General features: G+C 38.2%; 2 protein-coding genes across 2 annotated transcripts; one reads left to right on the top strand and one right to left on the bottom strand.

Moving 5' to 3' along the window:
- The first annotated feature begins 3812 nt into the window (after positions 1 to 3812).
- On the top strand, positions 3813 to 4543 carry LOC116254450 (histone H2B-like). Its single transcript, XM_031629848.2, has one exon. The coding sequence runs from the start codon at positions 3902 to 3904 to the stop codon at positions 4352 to 4354; it is 453 nt and encodes a 150-aa protein (XP_031485708.1). The 5' UTR covers positions 3813 to 3901; the 3' UTR covers positions 4355 to 4543.
- A 2953-nt stretch (positions 4544 to 7496) lies between these two features.
- LOC116254452 (actin-depolymerizing factor 7) lies at positions 7497 to 9989 on the bottom strand. Its single transcript, XM_031629849.2, has 3 exons — positions 9731 to 9989; positions 8125 to 8390; positions 7497 to 8004 (listed from the first exon to the last, which is right to left on the bottom strand). Exons 1-3 carry the CDS (start codon positions 9731 to 9733, stop codon positions 7854 to 7856), a joined length of 420 nt encoding a protein of 139 aa, XP_031485709.1. The 5' UTR covers positions 9734 to 9989; the 3' UTR covers positions 7497 to 7853.
- Between the last annotated feature and the right edge of the window lie 3614 nt (positions 9990 to 13603).

Genomic DNA, 13603 nt, shown 5'->3' with positions numbered 1-13603 from the left:
GGTGAAATTTGGTTTCTATAATTTTCATTGTAGGATCAAAATTTAAGGCCATCAAACTCGAATTAGATACAGATTTTTTTTTTTATGAAAACTGATAAATGAATGCTTAAAGTGAGCTTTTCTTAAGAAAACCTATCACCGACCATCCTTCTTTGCTGTCATGAATTTCTACTATGTCACTTAAGAGAGAGAAACATGTTAAGCGTCCCCTTGCTCGTTGTTGATTCATTGAAATGTCTTTTCATATTACTTTTTGCCAATTCCACAAATGTCTCTTGGCTGGCAGTTTGCCAAATTGTTTGCAATATGCACCTTTTGAACTATATTGCGTGCTAAAACATTGAAATATGAAGTAATTTAAGATCATTTGTGAGCTTTCACAGTTTAATGTTAAGGTAGTAATGAGATTTAACATACTTTCAAGTTTCGAAAGTGATGCTCTGTATATTGACCAAAAACAAGAAGGACCCTAATCTTGTGAAACTTTTATCAAGGGTGTAAACCATCTCCGTAATTTGGCTGGTTCAACTTTTAGATAGATGCCTGTTATAGTTTTCAAAGCTCTTTTTTTTTTTTTTTTCCGGTGTACGTTGATTATCGAGTAGCTCGAAAAGGAATTGGAGCTTAATAAATTGAGTAATCTTATCTAATAACTTCATATTTATATCTGAAAGAGATTATGTTAATGCTGAATTATGAATTTATGATCACCTGCTAATCACATTCAGATGCGTATGGTATTGGTTCTTTGAGATTGGGATGATGATATCTTTAATGACTTATAAAGAGGGTTGCTACTAGTTATCTTGGTTAATAGTCGTCTTTTTGCTTGAACTGACGCTGCTAGTGGGCAATTCAAAATCCTCCAAACAAGGGGTCTAAGCCCAGTGTGGGAGTGGGTCGGGCCATTTTAGTGGTATTAGGGCATGTTCAACACTTAACACTTAGACTTAGGTTTCAACACGTGTGTGCTTTAAAAGAGGTAGAACGTAATGCTCTAGTTTGAGAAGTTTAACATCATATTGAACATTGTAATAGCGCTTCAATTACTTGTAAAAAATGGTTATTAGAGTAGTTAATTGTTTGGGTTTGTGGCCTTTTAGGTCGGAACCGAAGCTGTTAGGAGACTGGTTTAGATCCGTCAGATCAAAAGCCCAAGCCCGATATGAGAGTGGGTTGGTATCAATGCACGGTTTAACACTCAAACTTGGGTGCGCAAACGCGTGTGCCCTAATATAAATGGATTATAGCACTCCAGTAAGTTTAATATCGTATCAAAGAATATGAAAGTCTTCAATGTCTTATGAAAAAACTGGTTGTTTTGGTTGGTAGTTTTTTTTCAAGCAAACTTAGTTAGATAAGTTGTCCAAGTGTTTAAAAGTTCGGAGTAAAAAGAAAAGAAAAGTTCTTACTGCAAACAAGTGCATTAAATGGAAGGAGCATGCTTATAAAACATTGTCTTTATAAAAATGTCGAACCACATTATGCTTTTTTTTTTTGGGGGGGCTTGTATCGGGAGTTTAATTAGCTTATTTCATTAAATGTGTTGAATTATGTACCGTCTACATTTATTATTTATGAGGTAGACATGGACCTCGAATCATCCAACTTTGAAAAATCAAGAATTTGAGATGGCTAACAATACATTATATGTGAACATTTTGTTCAAGTAATGTATGTGCAATTTCATGTAAAAGAAATAAAGAAATATTCAACACACAATTTATATGAGGATTTGGGGTTGAAAATTTAATAAATTATATAAAATATTTTGAAAGGTCTTGCAAACATATAGGTAATACCTTGTCAAAGCTAACAATAATTACAAGAAGTGTATTTGAGCACAAAAGGATACAGGAGAGCATGCGTACATTCAGGTAAATGCCTTTTATAATTTAATTTAGCATATATATGTGTGTGTGTGTGTAATAATGTGTTGCAAGCTTTGGCTTCAACAATAACAATAAGTGTCGTTGAGCACAATAAGAGCGCATTAGGTGAGCATACTCAGGTGAATGGGTGCATTCATTTAATCTAATATAATTTTAAGATATATGCATTTGTGAAAAAAAAAAATGTCCTCCACTTTTTTGTTTTAGTTTTTCTATTAACCTAAGTGACTCTTAAAAACCAGAGTCATCATTCAAATTTTCTCTTCCTATCCACACATACACGCACATGTATGTGTGGAGAGAGAAAGATAAAAAAGTGAATGACACTTTTATCATCTAATATCATTTTACACATTTTCCTCATTATTTTTTTTGTCCCATTCAGATGCTTAAGATGGACGGGTCTGGTTATATATATATATATATATATATATATGGGATGATTGGTAGAAACCAAACCAATAAACCATGGCAAAAAAAAGGTCCTTTAAATATGACATTTTAAGTGTTTTTTTTTTTAAAACCAACCCTACCAATATGATCTTAAGGATAGGTTGATGCAAAATATATATTAAGTTGATCTTTTTTGAGTTTTAATAGTCTTTTTATAATGGCATTGTTTTTTCATATAAACGAATCTTGAATGCACACATTTATATGTTTTACAAATATGCCTTGATGGTTTTTAAATAAAACAAGGATTGTTTGGGAACCAACCATGTTTCTATGACTATCGTGATAACTTCGTTGGATGAATGATAAGTCTACTTCTGCAAATAAGTAAATCGTTTATGATTCCATTTCCTGGGTAGGGTTTTGTTATTTGGATATCGCTGAACCCTTCGAGTTATCATGCATGTAAATAGAATCGTGTGTAACTATGTGCAATACATTTGAGATAAAAAAAAATTGTTCCGTAATGGAATATATATACATATGTATGTCATCATTAAATAACAAGTCTTCTTATTATAATATTGGTCAGAGTGAACATGGTCGAGTTATATAATATGAAAATCAACATTCATGTCTAGTAAGTATTACAACTTAGTTTCAAATATAATATGATTAGATGCAGTGAAGAAAGGTGGCTTTCAGCATCAAAGATGGGATTTACTAGTGCCTTATTGATTTTAGCAGCTACATACATTTCGATCCATCATCTCATAGTCTATCTAATGAATTCCTATCCGAATACTTAATCAGGTAGGTTGCTTGATGTTCTCTTGTTTTGCCAGTTTTGGGGTTTTTTTTGTTTTCTTCTTTGGTCATGTCACTCTTTTATTCTCCAACTTTTTATTGTTTTTCCTTTATCGCAATAATATTTCGGGCGCTCCTCCAGCATGGTTGGATAAAAAATAAAAAAAATATGCAAAGTGGGGTAGAAATGCAAATGGGATAAATGTAACTTGAACCAATTCGATGAGTCATGAAAATCACATATACTATATGTTTCCATCAATTTTTTTGTTCATGCAACATCACAATACAGTATAAAACTTTACCTAATTATCTAACAATATAATGCAAAACTTTACCTAATTATCTACTTTGTATACGGGATTTCAATAAAAAGTACAACTATATATTACCAGTTATAAGATACTTTTTGGCTGCGAGGAGTTCTTCTTCTTCCCTTTTGTTGATTATTTGATTGATGGTGGCATCGTCGTAATTACAGGTTGGTATTTCTGTAAAGTTTCCGCTTCGCCAAGTCCCTTCTTGTCCATCACGCTTGGAAATCTGGACGAGAAACGACGCGGATTGATGACACCGACAAAATCTGAGCCATCGATGGGAGCACGCCAGATCGACCGCCCGGATCACGACATGTCATCGATCCAGGCGAAACATTTTCCGCGAATGAAATTCATTTTCGGGCGCTTATATATTGATTCCGATGTCTTTGTCTCCAAACCACGAAACTCGCTTCCTTTTCCCTCGCAAATTTTCCCTCGTTTCGCATTTCCATTTCCCACTTCTCGTTTCCCGACCCAGCGATCGTAGAGATGGCGCCAAAGGGCGAGAAGAAGCCAGCGGAGAAGAAGCCGGCGGAGAAGCCGGCGGAGGAGAAGAAGACGGTGGCGGAGAAGGCCCCCGCCGAGAAGAAGCCGAAGGCGGAGAAGCGCCTTCCGAAGGAGGGTTCTGCAGATAAGCAGAAGAAGAAGAAGAAGGTGAAGAAGAGCAGTGAGACGTACAAGATCTACATCTTCAAGGTTTTGAAGCAGGTGCATCCTGACATCGGGATCTCGAGCAAGGCCATGGGCATCATGAACTCCTTCATCAACGATATCTTCGAGAAGCTCGCCCAGGAGGCCTCTCGCCTCGCTCGGTACAACAAGAAGCCGACGATCACTTCCCGGGAGATCCAGACGTCCGTCCGGCTGGTCCTCCCCGGTGAGCTCGCCAAGCATGCCGTATCGGAAGGAACAAAGGCTGTGACTAAATTCACGAGCTCTTAAGGACTTTGTCGGTCTCTTAATCATATGGGGTCTCGATTTTAAGCCTAACGTCCAGTCAGATCCCTTTTTCTTTCTCCTGTAATCTTCTTTTGTATTTCTGGAATTTCTGTTCACTTTTTGAATGTAAAGCAATGACCTCGTTTGCTTACAAAATCATAGTCCTTTGGATGGAAATCTGTTTTCTCTTCATACGCATCTTAAACTTGGAAAATTGAGGCCTAAGAACAAGAAAATTGGTGAACAGAGTTCTTTTATGGGACTTCGTATAAAAGGTCAGAATAAGATTTCTTATGGCTTCGACGCGATCTCGGTTCACCGTTATCAGAGCGATGGCCGAATCTACTCAAATCAGTGGCATCTTTATGGAGCATTGAAGAGTTTTATAAACTTAATTATTTTTAAATGTTTTTGGTTTATTTTCGAATTAAATTTTTAATAATCTCCGCTGTCTCATGGCATCTAAATCGCTGAATCAGGTGGCGCCAAGATCGGCGGCCATACTTATTCGTCTCTAAAGCCGAACTTTACAATATGTTTTCATCTACTGCAAGGTGGAAGGGCTTAAAAACTCTGTAGCTCACAATACGCACTAGAAATGAGAGCTGAAGAAGTTTACCAATATGTGCTAAAAGAATGACATCGACGAATCCCGACCAAATTACCAGACGAAAAAGAGAGGGGGAGCGATAGAAAATGGCTCATGAACAGAAGGACCAGGCACATTCCTCGCCGATTTTTAATGCAGCTCCACCGACTAGTTGCAGTGAAAATGGCAGATTACATGAGGTTATATGATTAAGTAGAAGCGTCAGAATCTTGAATGTGAATGAAATGTCAAAGAAGTGATAGACTCTATCACTTGAGAGGCACATCGTCCGACCAAGTATAAATAAATAAGTTATTACGATTATCAAATCGAAGGAAAACTTGGCAGCTTGATGATAGTAGGAACTGAAGCACCAAAAGCAGACTAAAAGCAGACCAGAAAAAAAACAAAAGGTTATTCGCATGTTTTGTTGTTACGAACAACACACAATAAACTCTCCTCTCGCACTCTCAAGAGGGAGTTAGAAGCAACAAGGAAGAAGACAACGATTTACGTGGTTCGGAGCAATAATCTCCTACGTCCACGGTCACAGAGATCTTTGTATTCTCTCTCTCAGATGAACACACAGACAGTCACACACCAGCGGCGGCCATCCTCTAAACATAAGGATTAAGGCAAACCCGCATTTGTATAAAATGACATATATGCCCTTACATATAAAAAAAATTACATATGAATGTATGAGTGTTCAGTATGGATCAAGTTCCATACACCAACACTCGTAACTAGTAACGCCATACAAAAATTACACGTTAAACGAAGTCAATGACATTGCTCAGTGAAACCTTGAAGGCAGAGAGACCTTTTTCCCAACACCAACTCAAGAAGGGCAGCAGGTCCATGAATCACCATACCAGTAGCAAACCATTTGTTCTTTAGAACAACTCCATTTTTAGACTGCTGCAATCAGCCAGAACATACACATTATATTTGATACTTTAGGAAGAGAATGTGCTTATTCCTCTAGTCGGTAACCATTCCTAATTTCGATTAACTACAATTGGGAATCATCCTACCGAGTTTTCGCTGCAATTTAACGAAGTGCAAGGCCTAAGGATCAGTTCAAAGCATCAAATTGGTAATGGTCAAGAAAGTGCTTAGGTCTTCTTAGAATAAGAGTCAGGCCAACGAACAGCAACACCAATTGCAACACAAATATTACTTCCTATCCTACGACATCTTATTTTCCAACTCTCTGTTTCAGAGCATGGTCTATTGATGCACGACCGTTAAATGTTTCTCTTCCCACGGCCATTGGAGGATTTGTGTCAAAAGGAAGTTGTGAACAAAAGGGCGATCAGTGATCTCCCGATCCCAGGATTATAGCAGTTAAATCGAACCAAATAAAATGAAAGCTTCCCAAGGAAAATGGTTGCCAAATCTCAGTAGATCTAAATTATGAGGTGCAAGACAGTCTCTATAACCACAAGACAGAATCCTTCCGCTAGATAAGTACCGGTATCGCACTTCAAAAGGAACCATGCAAATCACCCACTCCAGTAACAGGCCAGTCATGGACAATAGAGTGAACCAACGGATTCAGTTCACGGGGCACCTGACATGCTATACGCTCATTACCTCCTCCCATTCTCCCTGGACAGCATAAATCCTCCTCCTCCTCAAGCCTCATTCATGCCCATACGCCAAGTATGGTGGATTGGCTTCGGCAGCCAATTTACCGGAAATGCATATTGAGAAAAGAAACAAGATTTACAAATTGACCCATCACGCCACTTACGGAAAACGTAGTCAGTTGCTTGTGAGACCCAAAAACATAAAATGGAAAAAGAAAAGAAACCTTAAAAGAAGCCATCATCGTCACCTAAATGGTCACCAGATTAGTAGTGTACTAACTATGTTTGATCTCCACATACTCATCCTCCATATGACGTACACCGACTTTGTGGTTCATTAAAATAAAATACGAAGACCAAATGTAGTGTTACTGGGCGGCACCAGAAGGCTAACAAGTAACAAAAGGCAAAGGGCGAGCTCAAAATATGGTCAAGTAGGCTTTTGGCGCTCTACAAACTTTGGCCTGTAACCAAAACCCGAGGTTGTGAAATACCAGTTCAGGAAAGATGTTCTAGTGATCATTAATAGTAGATGCGAGCTCAAAATATGGTCGGTCATTTTTCACTTGGATGAACCCTGGCTAACCGAGGTTCCAATTAAAGAAACCCCAAAGGGAGATACTTCTACAAACGAGAAAAACAAATGGAATTGTTAGAATCCTAAATCAAAGTAATGCCAACAGTAGACTCCTCGAAAAATAGATGTAAAGGAATTTACGAGGTAGAGCAATCTAAATAACGTCCGTAAAACCATTTGAACTGTCAAACATATATAGCTAATTGAACATAAACAGCCAAATGAGAAAAGAAAAAGGAAAATTTGTCTACGAGGGAGCTTCCAATCCAACCAATTTGCTCTCCCTCCAGATAGCCTTTTGCTTCACCAAGAAGGCTCAAGACAAGGGGAGATAGAAAATACCAAAAATACAGTTCCCAACCAAAATTTGAAACAACAGAAGAATAAATCGAACAATGATCCATCTTTATCCTCCCAAAACAAACTATAAGTGCTCCAAGTCCACAAACAGTTATAGACCATCAAAGTGCCACAATCAAGTGCAAGTAGCACTAGACATGGGATGTCAGCTTTCATGTAGGTGCTACAAATATTAAGCCATAAGAAGTATGATAAACTGTCAATATAGCTTGGAAACATACACAAGAGCTGTACTGTAATTTTGAACCAACAAGCAGACAATGTATCTAGTGAATCCATGCCCCAGAAAGCTATCAACACTCCACTTAAAGCCTCCAGACTGTGATGGTAACTACCACCACTTGGCCTATTTTACCTAGTCAGCAGCAACTGCAACAAGGTCTAATTGGCACGACCTCTAATAACATCAAGGCCCATTTCAGTAGGGTCAGTTGCTTGCAGTTCAACCTGGATTCCATCAAGTTCTCTCTTGAACCTGTCCTTCGAACTAGCATACAGCATCTTGCTCCTTACTCTAGATGTGTCTGGGGACCTGCAAAAGAAATGGTTAAACTACAGCGAAAATTTACCATTGAATTTTATAGCATGTCGCCCAAGCTTATGGACCACAAGTCAGTAGTTAACTTAGGTTCAGAAAGTTACATATTATTACCATGCGATGAAGAATATCTTGCTCTTCTGGCAATTCTCTTCAGTTACAAAGTCAAAATCATAAACAGCATATCGGCACTCATCTGTTGGCAGGCTTGCAGTGAAATCCTCATAGCTTTGGTTTGGCTCCCCAAGTTTCTCAACAATGACCTGCTTCAGCTTCTCCTCAATCTTGAAAACTATGAAGCGGTAAGTCCGTTTTGCCTTCAACTCTAAGAATTTCAGTTTGCAGTCATCATTGACTGCCATGCCTGATGCAGCATTGGCCTACATCACCAAAAAGAAAGTTGTTCAACATTGAGAATCTTTCTGTTTGCTATTGAAGAAGGACTAGTGTAGTGAATCAGTATAATCAAGAACAAGTTTTCACAGACATTCTCAAAAAACAAATAAAAACTCGAAGGTTTGTAAATAGTAAAAACAGGGCGACTATGCTCAAAGTTCAAACCCATGTGAGGTATACATGCTAAGGGATCACGATACTTCACGGTTCAGGTATTGTTTCCGGAAGGTATACCTATCCATAACCATATGGATAAGCAGAAGTGCAAAATCCAATCACCAGAAGGTGCCTGAATTTCAGGTGGAGTTCACTAACACACAAGCAGTTAACAAATTACCACAATAACAAGTGGCATTTAGTGGCCAAGTCCAAAGACAGAAACAGAGAAAGAAAAACCAAAATAAAAGCATCACAAGGATAGATGAGTAGATCTAACGAGCTAAGATCATTATGCTATAGCTATAACAAAAAATTGAAGCAATTTCCTCTCCGTACAGAGGGTTCTTACCAAAGGAAAAAAAAAAGGCGCACAAATCTCCTATTCAACCTTAAGCAGCACCAAAACACACACAACGTTCAATGGCGAAACAGATAAGCAAACATCACGTAACAGAAATAAGCAGGGCAGTGTAACAATAAAGCTAGCAAAACATCAAATGAGAGGAAATCAAACCATTAAACATTTTGCCAACGATCATAACGGCTTCGTGAATCATATAATCAGGCAAAAGGGAACTGACCAAAATAAAAGAAAAAAAAAACAGAAATTACGGTATTAAAAGCGTAAAAAAAATAAACTGCAGAAGTAGTACGCAACATATCGCCAGACGCCAAATAAACCAAAAATCCTTCAAATAATGGCCAAGCAAGAAGGCAGGTGGAATCAAACATTGCAGATAGTACACACACAAAGACACACAACTTGAGGTAACCCAAATCCTAACAAAGGAAGACCCATCGCTATCAGATCGGCAGGGTTAATCAAATCCATCGCCCGCCAAAGCCAGGAGCCACACCCCAAAAAGGAAAAAAAAAGAAGCATTGACACAAGCCAAACGAAACCCTAAAGAGCAGATCGCCATGCAATTCCTAAGATCAACCTCCCGACACCCTTAGGTCACTCCCATCAAAACTTCATAAGCCATATCTCATATAAACCCCGACCGATTAAATGATGTTCAACAAGAAACCAATCGCGACAACAAATTAACCTGCCGATCGGCCACGCACAAGGCCGATCAAGCAAAGATAATAAGCAAAACCATACAGAGAGAGAGCGAGAATCCTAGAGGAACCGAATCAGGAGGTCGGTACGTCAACTCACCATCTCGTTCTCTTTCTATCTCCTTGCACAGAGCCTTCAGGGCGAAAAATCGTGATCTTCGAAAAGAGCTGATGAAGAAAACAAAGAAGACGAGGGAGAGAGCGAAGCCGGTCTCTCTGCAGAGAATCTAGGGCTAAAAAAACCCTAGAAATTCGAGATTTTCAGCTTTCGCCGATCGCTTTTTTCTCCTTTTCCTCTCTCTCTCGCTCGCTCGATCTCTCTCTAAAAATATCGAGTTTGCGACGCGGCAGAGTGGTTGCTTCCCCTCTAAATATCGCCGGCCGTGGACATGGGGTGTTCCTAAAGCGTGGGTCCCACTCTCCCCTGTAAAGCAACGCTACGAATAAAAGACTGCCACGTCAGGACTCGCGCTACACGCTTTCACGCGATTTTACCGCACCGTCAGGAAACTGTGGCTCCACTTTTTTTTTTTTTCACTTTTGGCCCAATTGTTAAGTATAATTTCTCTAGAGAGCATCGGTTTTTACTATATTTCCATATTGTGCCCATCTTCTAACACTTTAGATTCAGGTTTGAAATCAATGTAGACACCGTTTCAAATAAATGCATTTTGCCCAGAAGAGGTCGTTTAATTAATTTCGACCTATGAACCGCAAAAGATTGGAACACTTTTGAGAAGCATACATACTTCTTATTTACATGGCAGCAAGCAGTAATCCTTATCCATGTCGCTTTCATCAATGCTCAATGGAATGGAATTTGAGAAACATTTACTTTCATCGAAAAGATAAAAGCGAAAGGTCTTTAATATTATATGACAATGAGATGGGAACATTCCTACCCTTGATCATCCTTGCTCAAACTTGGAAAAAAAAGAAAAGAAAACTGACTTACCACAATAAAATGATGACAAGCTTTTTGAGAGAGAAAAAAAAAAAAAGATTGTCGAGTGATTTCTGACCGTGAAGCCTTACAAAGATGAAGCTCACATAAACAATTCAACCTTAGTCCAGATCTACCATTTACTATACTCAGTCAAAATCTTTATTAATTGAACATGAATTTGGATTTATACTTTTTTTTTTTGGTGTACCCAGACATGAATTTGAGGAAGGTAAAATCATGTGTTCACGTATACATTAGTTGGGATCCGTTTTAGAATTGGAATTCAAATAGCTAAATCTGAACTCAAATTCATTTTTCATTATTAGATCTGACTATCAATCCAGTTCCGCAGATCTTCTTACCAAGTTATGAAGTTTGCTCTTTAATTGGTCACCAACCTTTGACAGCCACCATTTTCAACCCAAAGTTTCTCACCATTTACTTTTACCAGGAAGGCGCCGTGTGTGTTACGCCATAAAAATGAAGAGAGGATGTGAATGAAAGGAACGGGTCCTTGCTGCCTCCTCTCATCATGCATGGATGGGCAATGAGTGATGACGTAATTATCATAACTTGAAGGACTTTTTTCAATTACAAGAAAAAATAATCTTTAAAATGATAAGTTCCGTGGGCTGGCAGGAGATGGGGGTTGATGGCACGAGGCTCGCCCTCATGTATCTTGTGTGAGTTTGAGTCCATTTCCTCTATGGCGATTTTAGTGGCCTTCAGCTTTTGCTGGACTTGATCCAAAGAGACTTGGACTTGGACTTTTTTTTTTAAAAAAATAAAAAAAATTCAAACTCAAATCCATATCCGACTAGCATAAGAGCTGAACATTTATCGCCTCTGACTCTGTCTCAGCCACATATTGAACTCACATTTAAATTTAGTTATAAATCTATGAGTATAGGCTTGCATTGCACGTAAGTAGTTTATCACTCCAATAATAAACTTATACTAAACTCCTAGAATTCAATTCAAAAACTGACGTCTGACTTTTACACTGTTCACGAGTAGGTCTGTCAGTCTGTGAATTCATTCAAAAGCAACTTTCTTTCTTTTTTTTTATCTATATATATATATATATATATATGCCCATATGTCAAATTTTATCGGATGCCTTAAAAATTCTGTTGCTCCTAAGAACAAAACACAATAAACTGTTGCTGCATCCTAAACAGTCACCAACATTCCTGTTGCGATTGTTTTTGAGTAACATATTTTTAAATTTTAATCATCAGCCAACATTTAACATCCATCAGATTTCAACTCCATACATTCTTAAATATAAACATAGATACAATGATGCAGATGATCTCTTGTAGAAGAAGGGACTTTTGGTGAATTTTAGTAAAAAATCAAGTTTCTGATCTTGAAAAATCAAAATAAGCTTCAAACTTTTAACGCCGTTTAAAGCCGAGAGATTTTTCCTTTTTTCTCTAAAAGAAACACCTACCAGCTAATAAAGTGCATACCATATGCAGGAACTGGCTTCCCAAAAGGCTGTTTCTTTCTGCTTGCTCTCAACATTCAAACGCGAAACAAGTTTGACATGCATCATCCCCTTTGCCCACAGACTGGCTGAGGCAGGGAACAATTAAGCTCGCATGAACTCCGTGATTTTAAAGATTCTTAATTTGTACTCTAGAAAATTAGAGGGTCTAATGTTAAATCCACAATAAATGTAATCCAATCACCTATCCCAGTTAAATCAAACCTATATGATTTTTTTCAAAATGTTATATTCAAAGGCTTACAGAAAAGTTGGGCTTCTCCTAAAATCTTCTTCTCCTTCTGATATCTGTGGAAAAAGGATTTCTCCACTTGCTTTCAACTTTCAAGAACAGGAATCAAAGAACAGGAATCAAAGCGGGAATTTATTTGCATGGGATGAAACTGGGGAGGTAAAGTTTGTCCCTTCGTCCATGTATTATCTCGTGACAAGGGCAGCCCAGAGGGCGGTGGTGTTCATTTACCCCTTCGTTTTTGTGAACTCCTTTTCCCCACCGTCTCCATAAATATTGTCGTTTTTAAAGAGAAAGTGAGCAATTTGTTTTTTTTTTCAGAAAACAATTTACTGAAAAGGTAACTGTGAAGTAGGCAGGAGTAATTTGAAAATATGGCTGCTAAAATTTAAAAATAGGTTGGTAGCCGCCATACTTTTACCACCGAAGGAGGAGGCTAGCTTTAGCTTAAAGTCAGCCACCTCGAACGATTTTCCAGGTAGGAGGAGAAAAAAGAGAAAGATGATCTCAATGTAGCAGCCTGAATTTTCAGTATTAGAGACGCTCTCAGCTTGAAAGTTCTTACCATCCTCAAAACATTATACATTACATCAAGCGAGCAACGGCGGCGTCATCTTTTTCCTTGGAAGCAAGCAATGCATAACTTGATAAGAACTCCAGCACCAAGTAACAAAAGGTTTGGGTGATCCATCGCCGCTTTGACTGTAAACAAGAAGAAGGCCTACCGATGACTACATCACGTGGACACGCAACATCTATATATTCATGCACTGCCCTCTTCTTTAAGGATTTTTCTTTCTAAGCGTTCATTAATGAGTAATAAACGTGGGTTCAGCAATATATGAGTCGGCAACTGTTCACTATGCATTAATATATTTTTAATTAAATTTGCTTTGTCAAGAAAAAAATTACCAATTGGAGTCATCGATCCAATGATAAAATGAACCGTCACTGAGGGCCTCTTTGAATAGTTGGAACCTTACTGTAATTTGTAAAGGTGAAACGAAAGTTCTTCATCATGAAGGAACTAAACACCCAAGACGTTCTCTGCAGATGTAGAATAAACACCAAGCTGAAGCTGGGCTTAATAAAGCATAAACGAATTATGCAAATGAAATATACTTCTGCTGTTCAACTCTTCATCTTCTTATGATGCCAGCGAATGCAAATTGATGCCCATTAGGACGCAGATATTTTGTTAAATTCAATCCAGGATCGATTTCCACCGCTGTCGAAATCTGAACGTCTCCACTCAGGCTTTGAAAAGTCACCAACAGATGAT

Source organism: Nymphaea colorata, chromosome 5, assembly GCF_008831285.2.
Source record: "Nymphaea colorata isolate Beijing-Zhang1983 chromosome 5, ASM883128v2, whole genome shotgun sequence".
NCBI lineage: Eukaryota > Viridiplantae > Streptophyta > Magnoliopsida > Nymphaeales > Nymphaeaceae > Nymphaea > Nymphaea colorata.
Note: the sequence above shows the minus strand (reverse complement) of the source record. Positions and strands in the feature narration are given on the sequence as shown.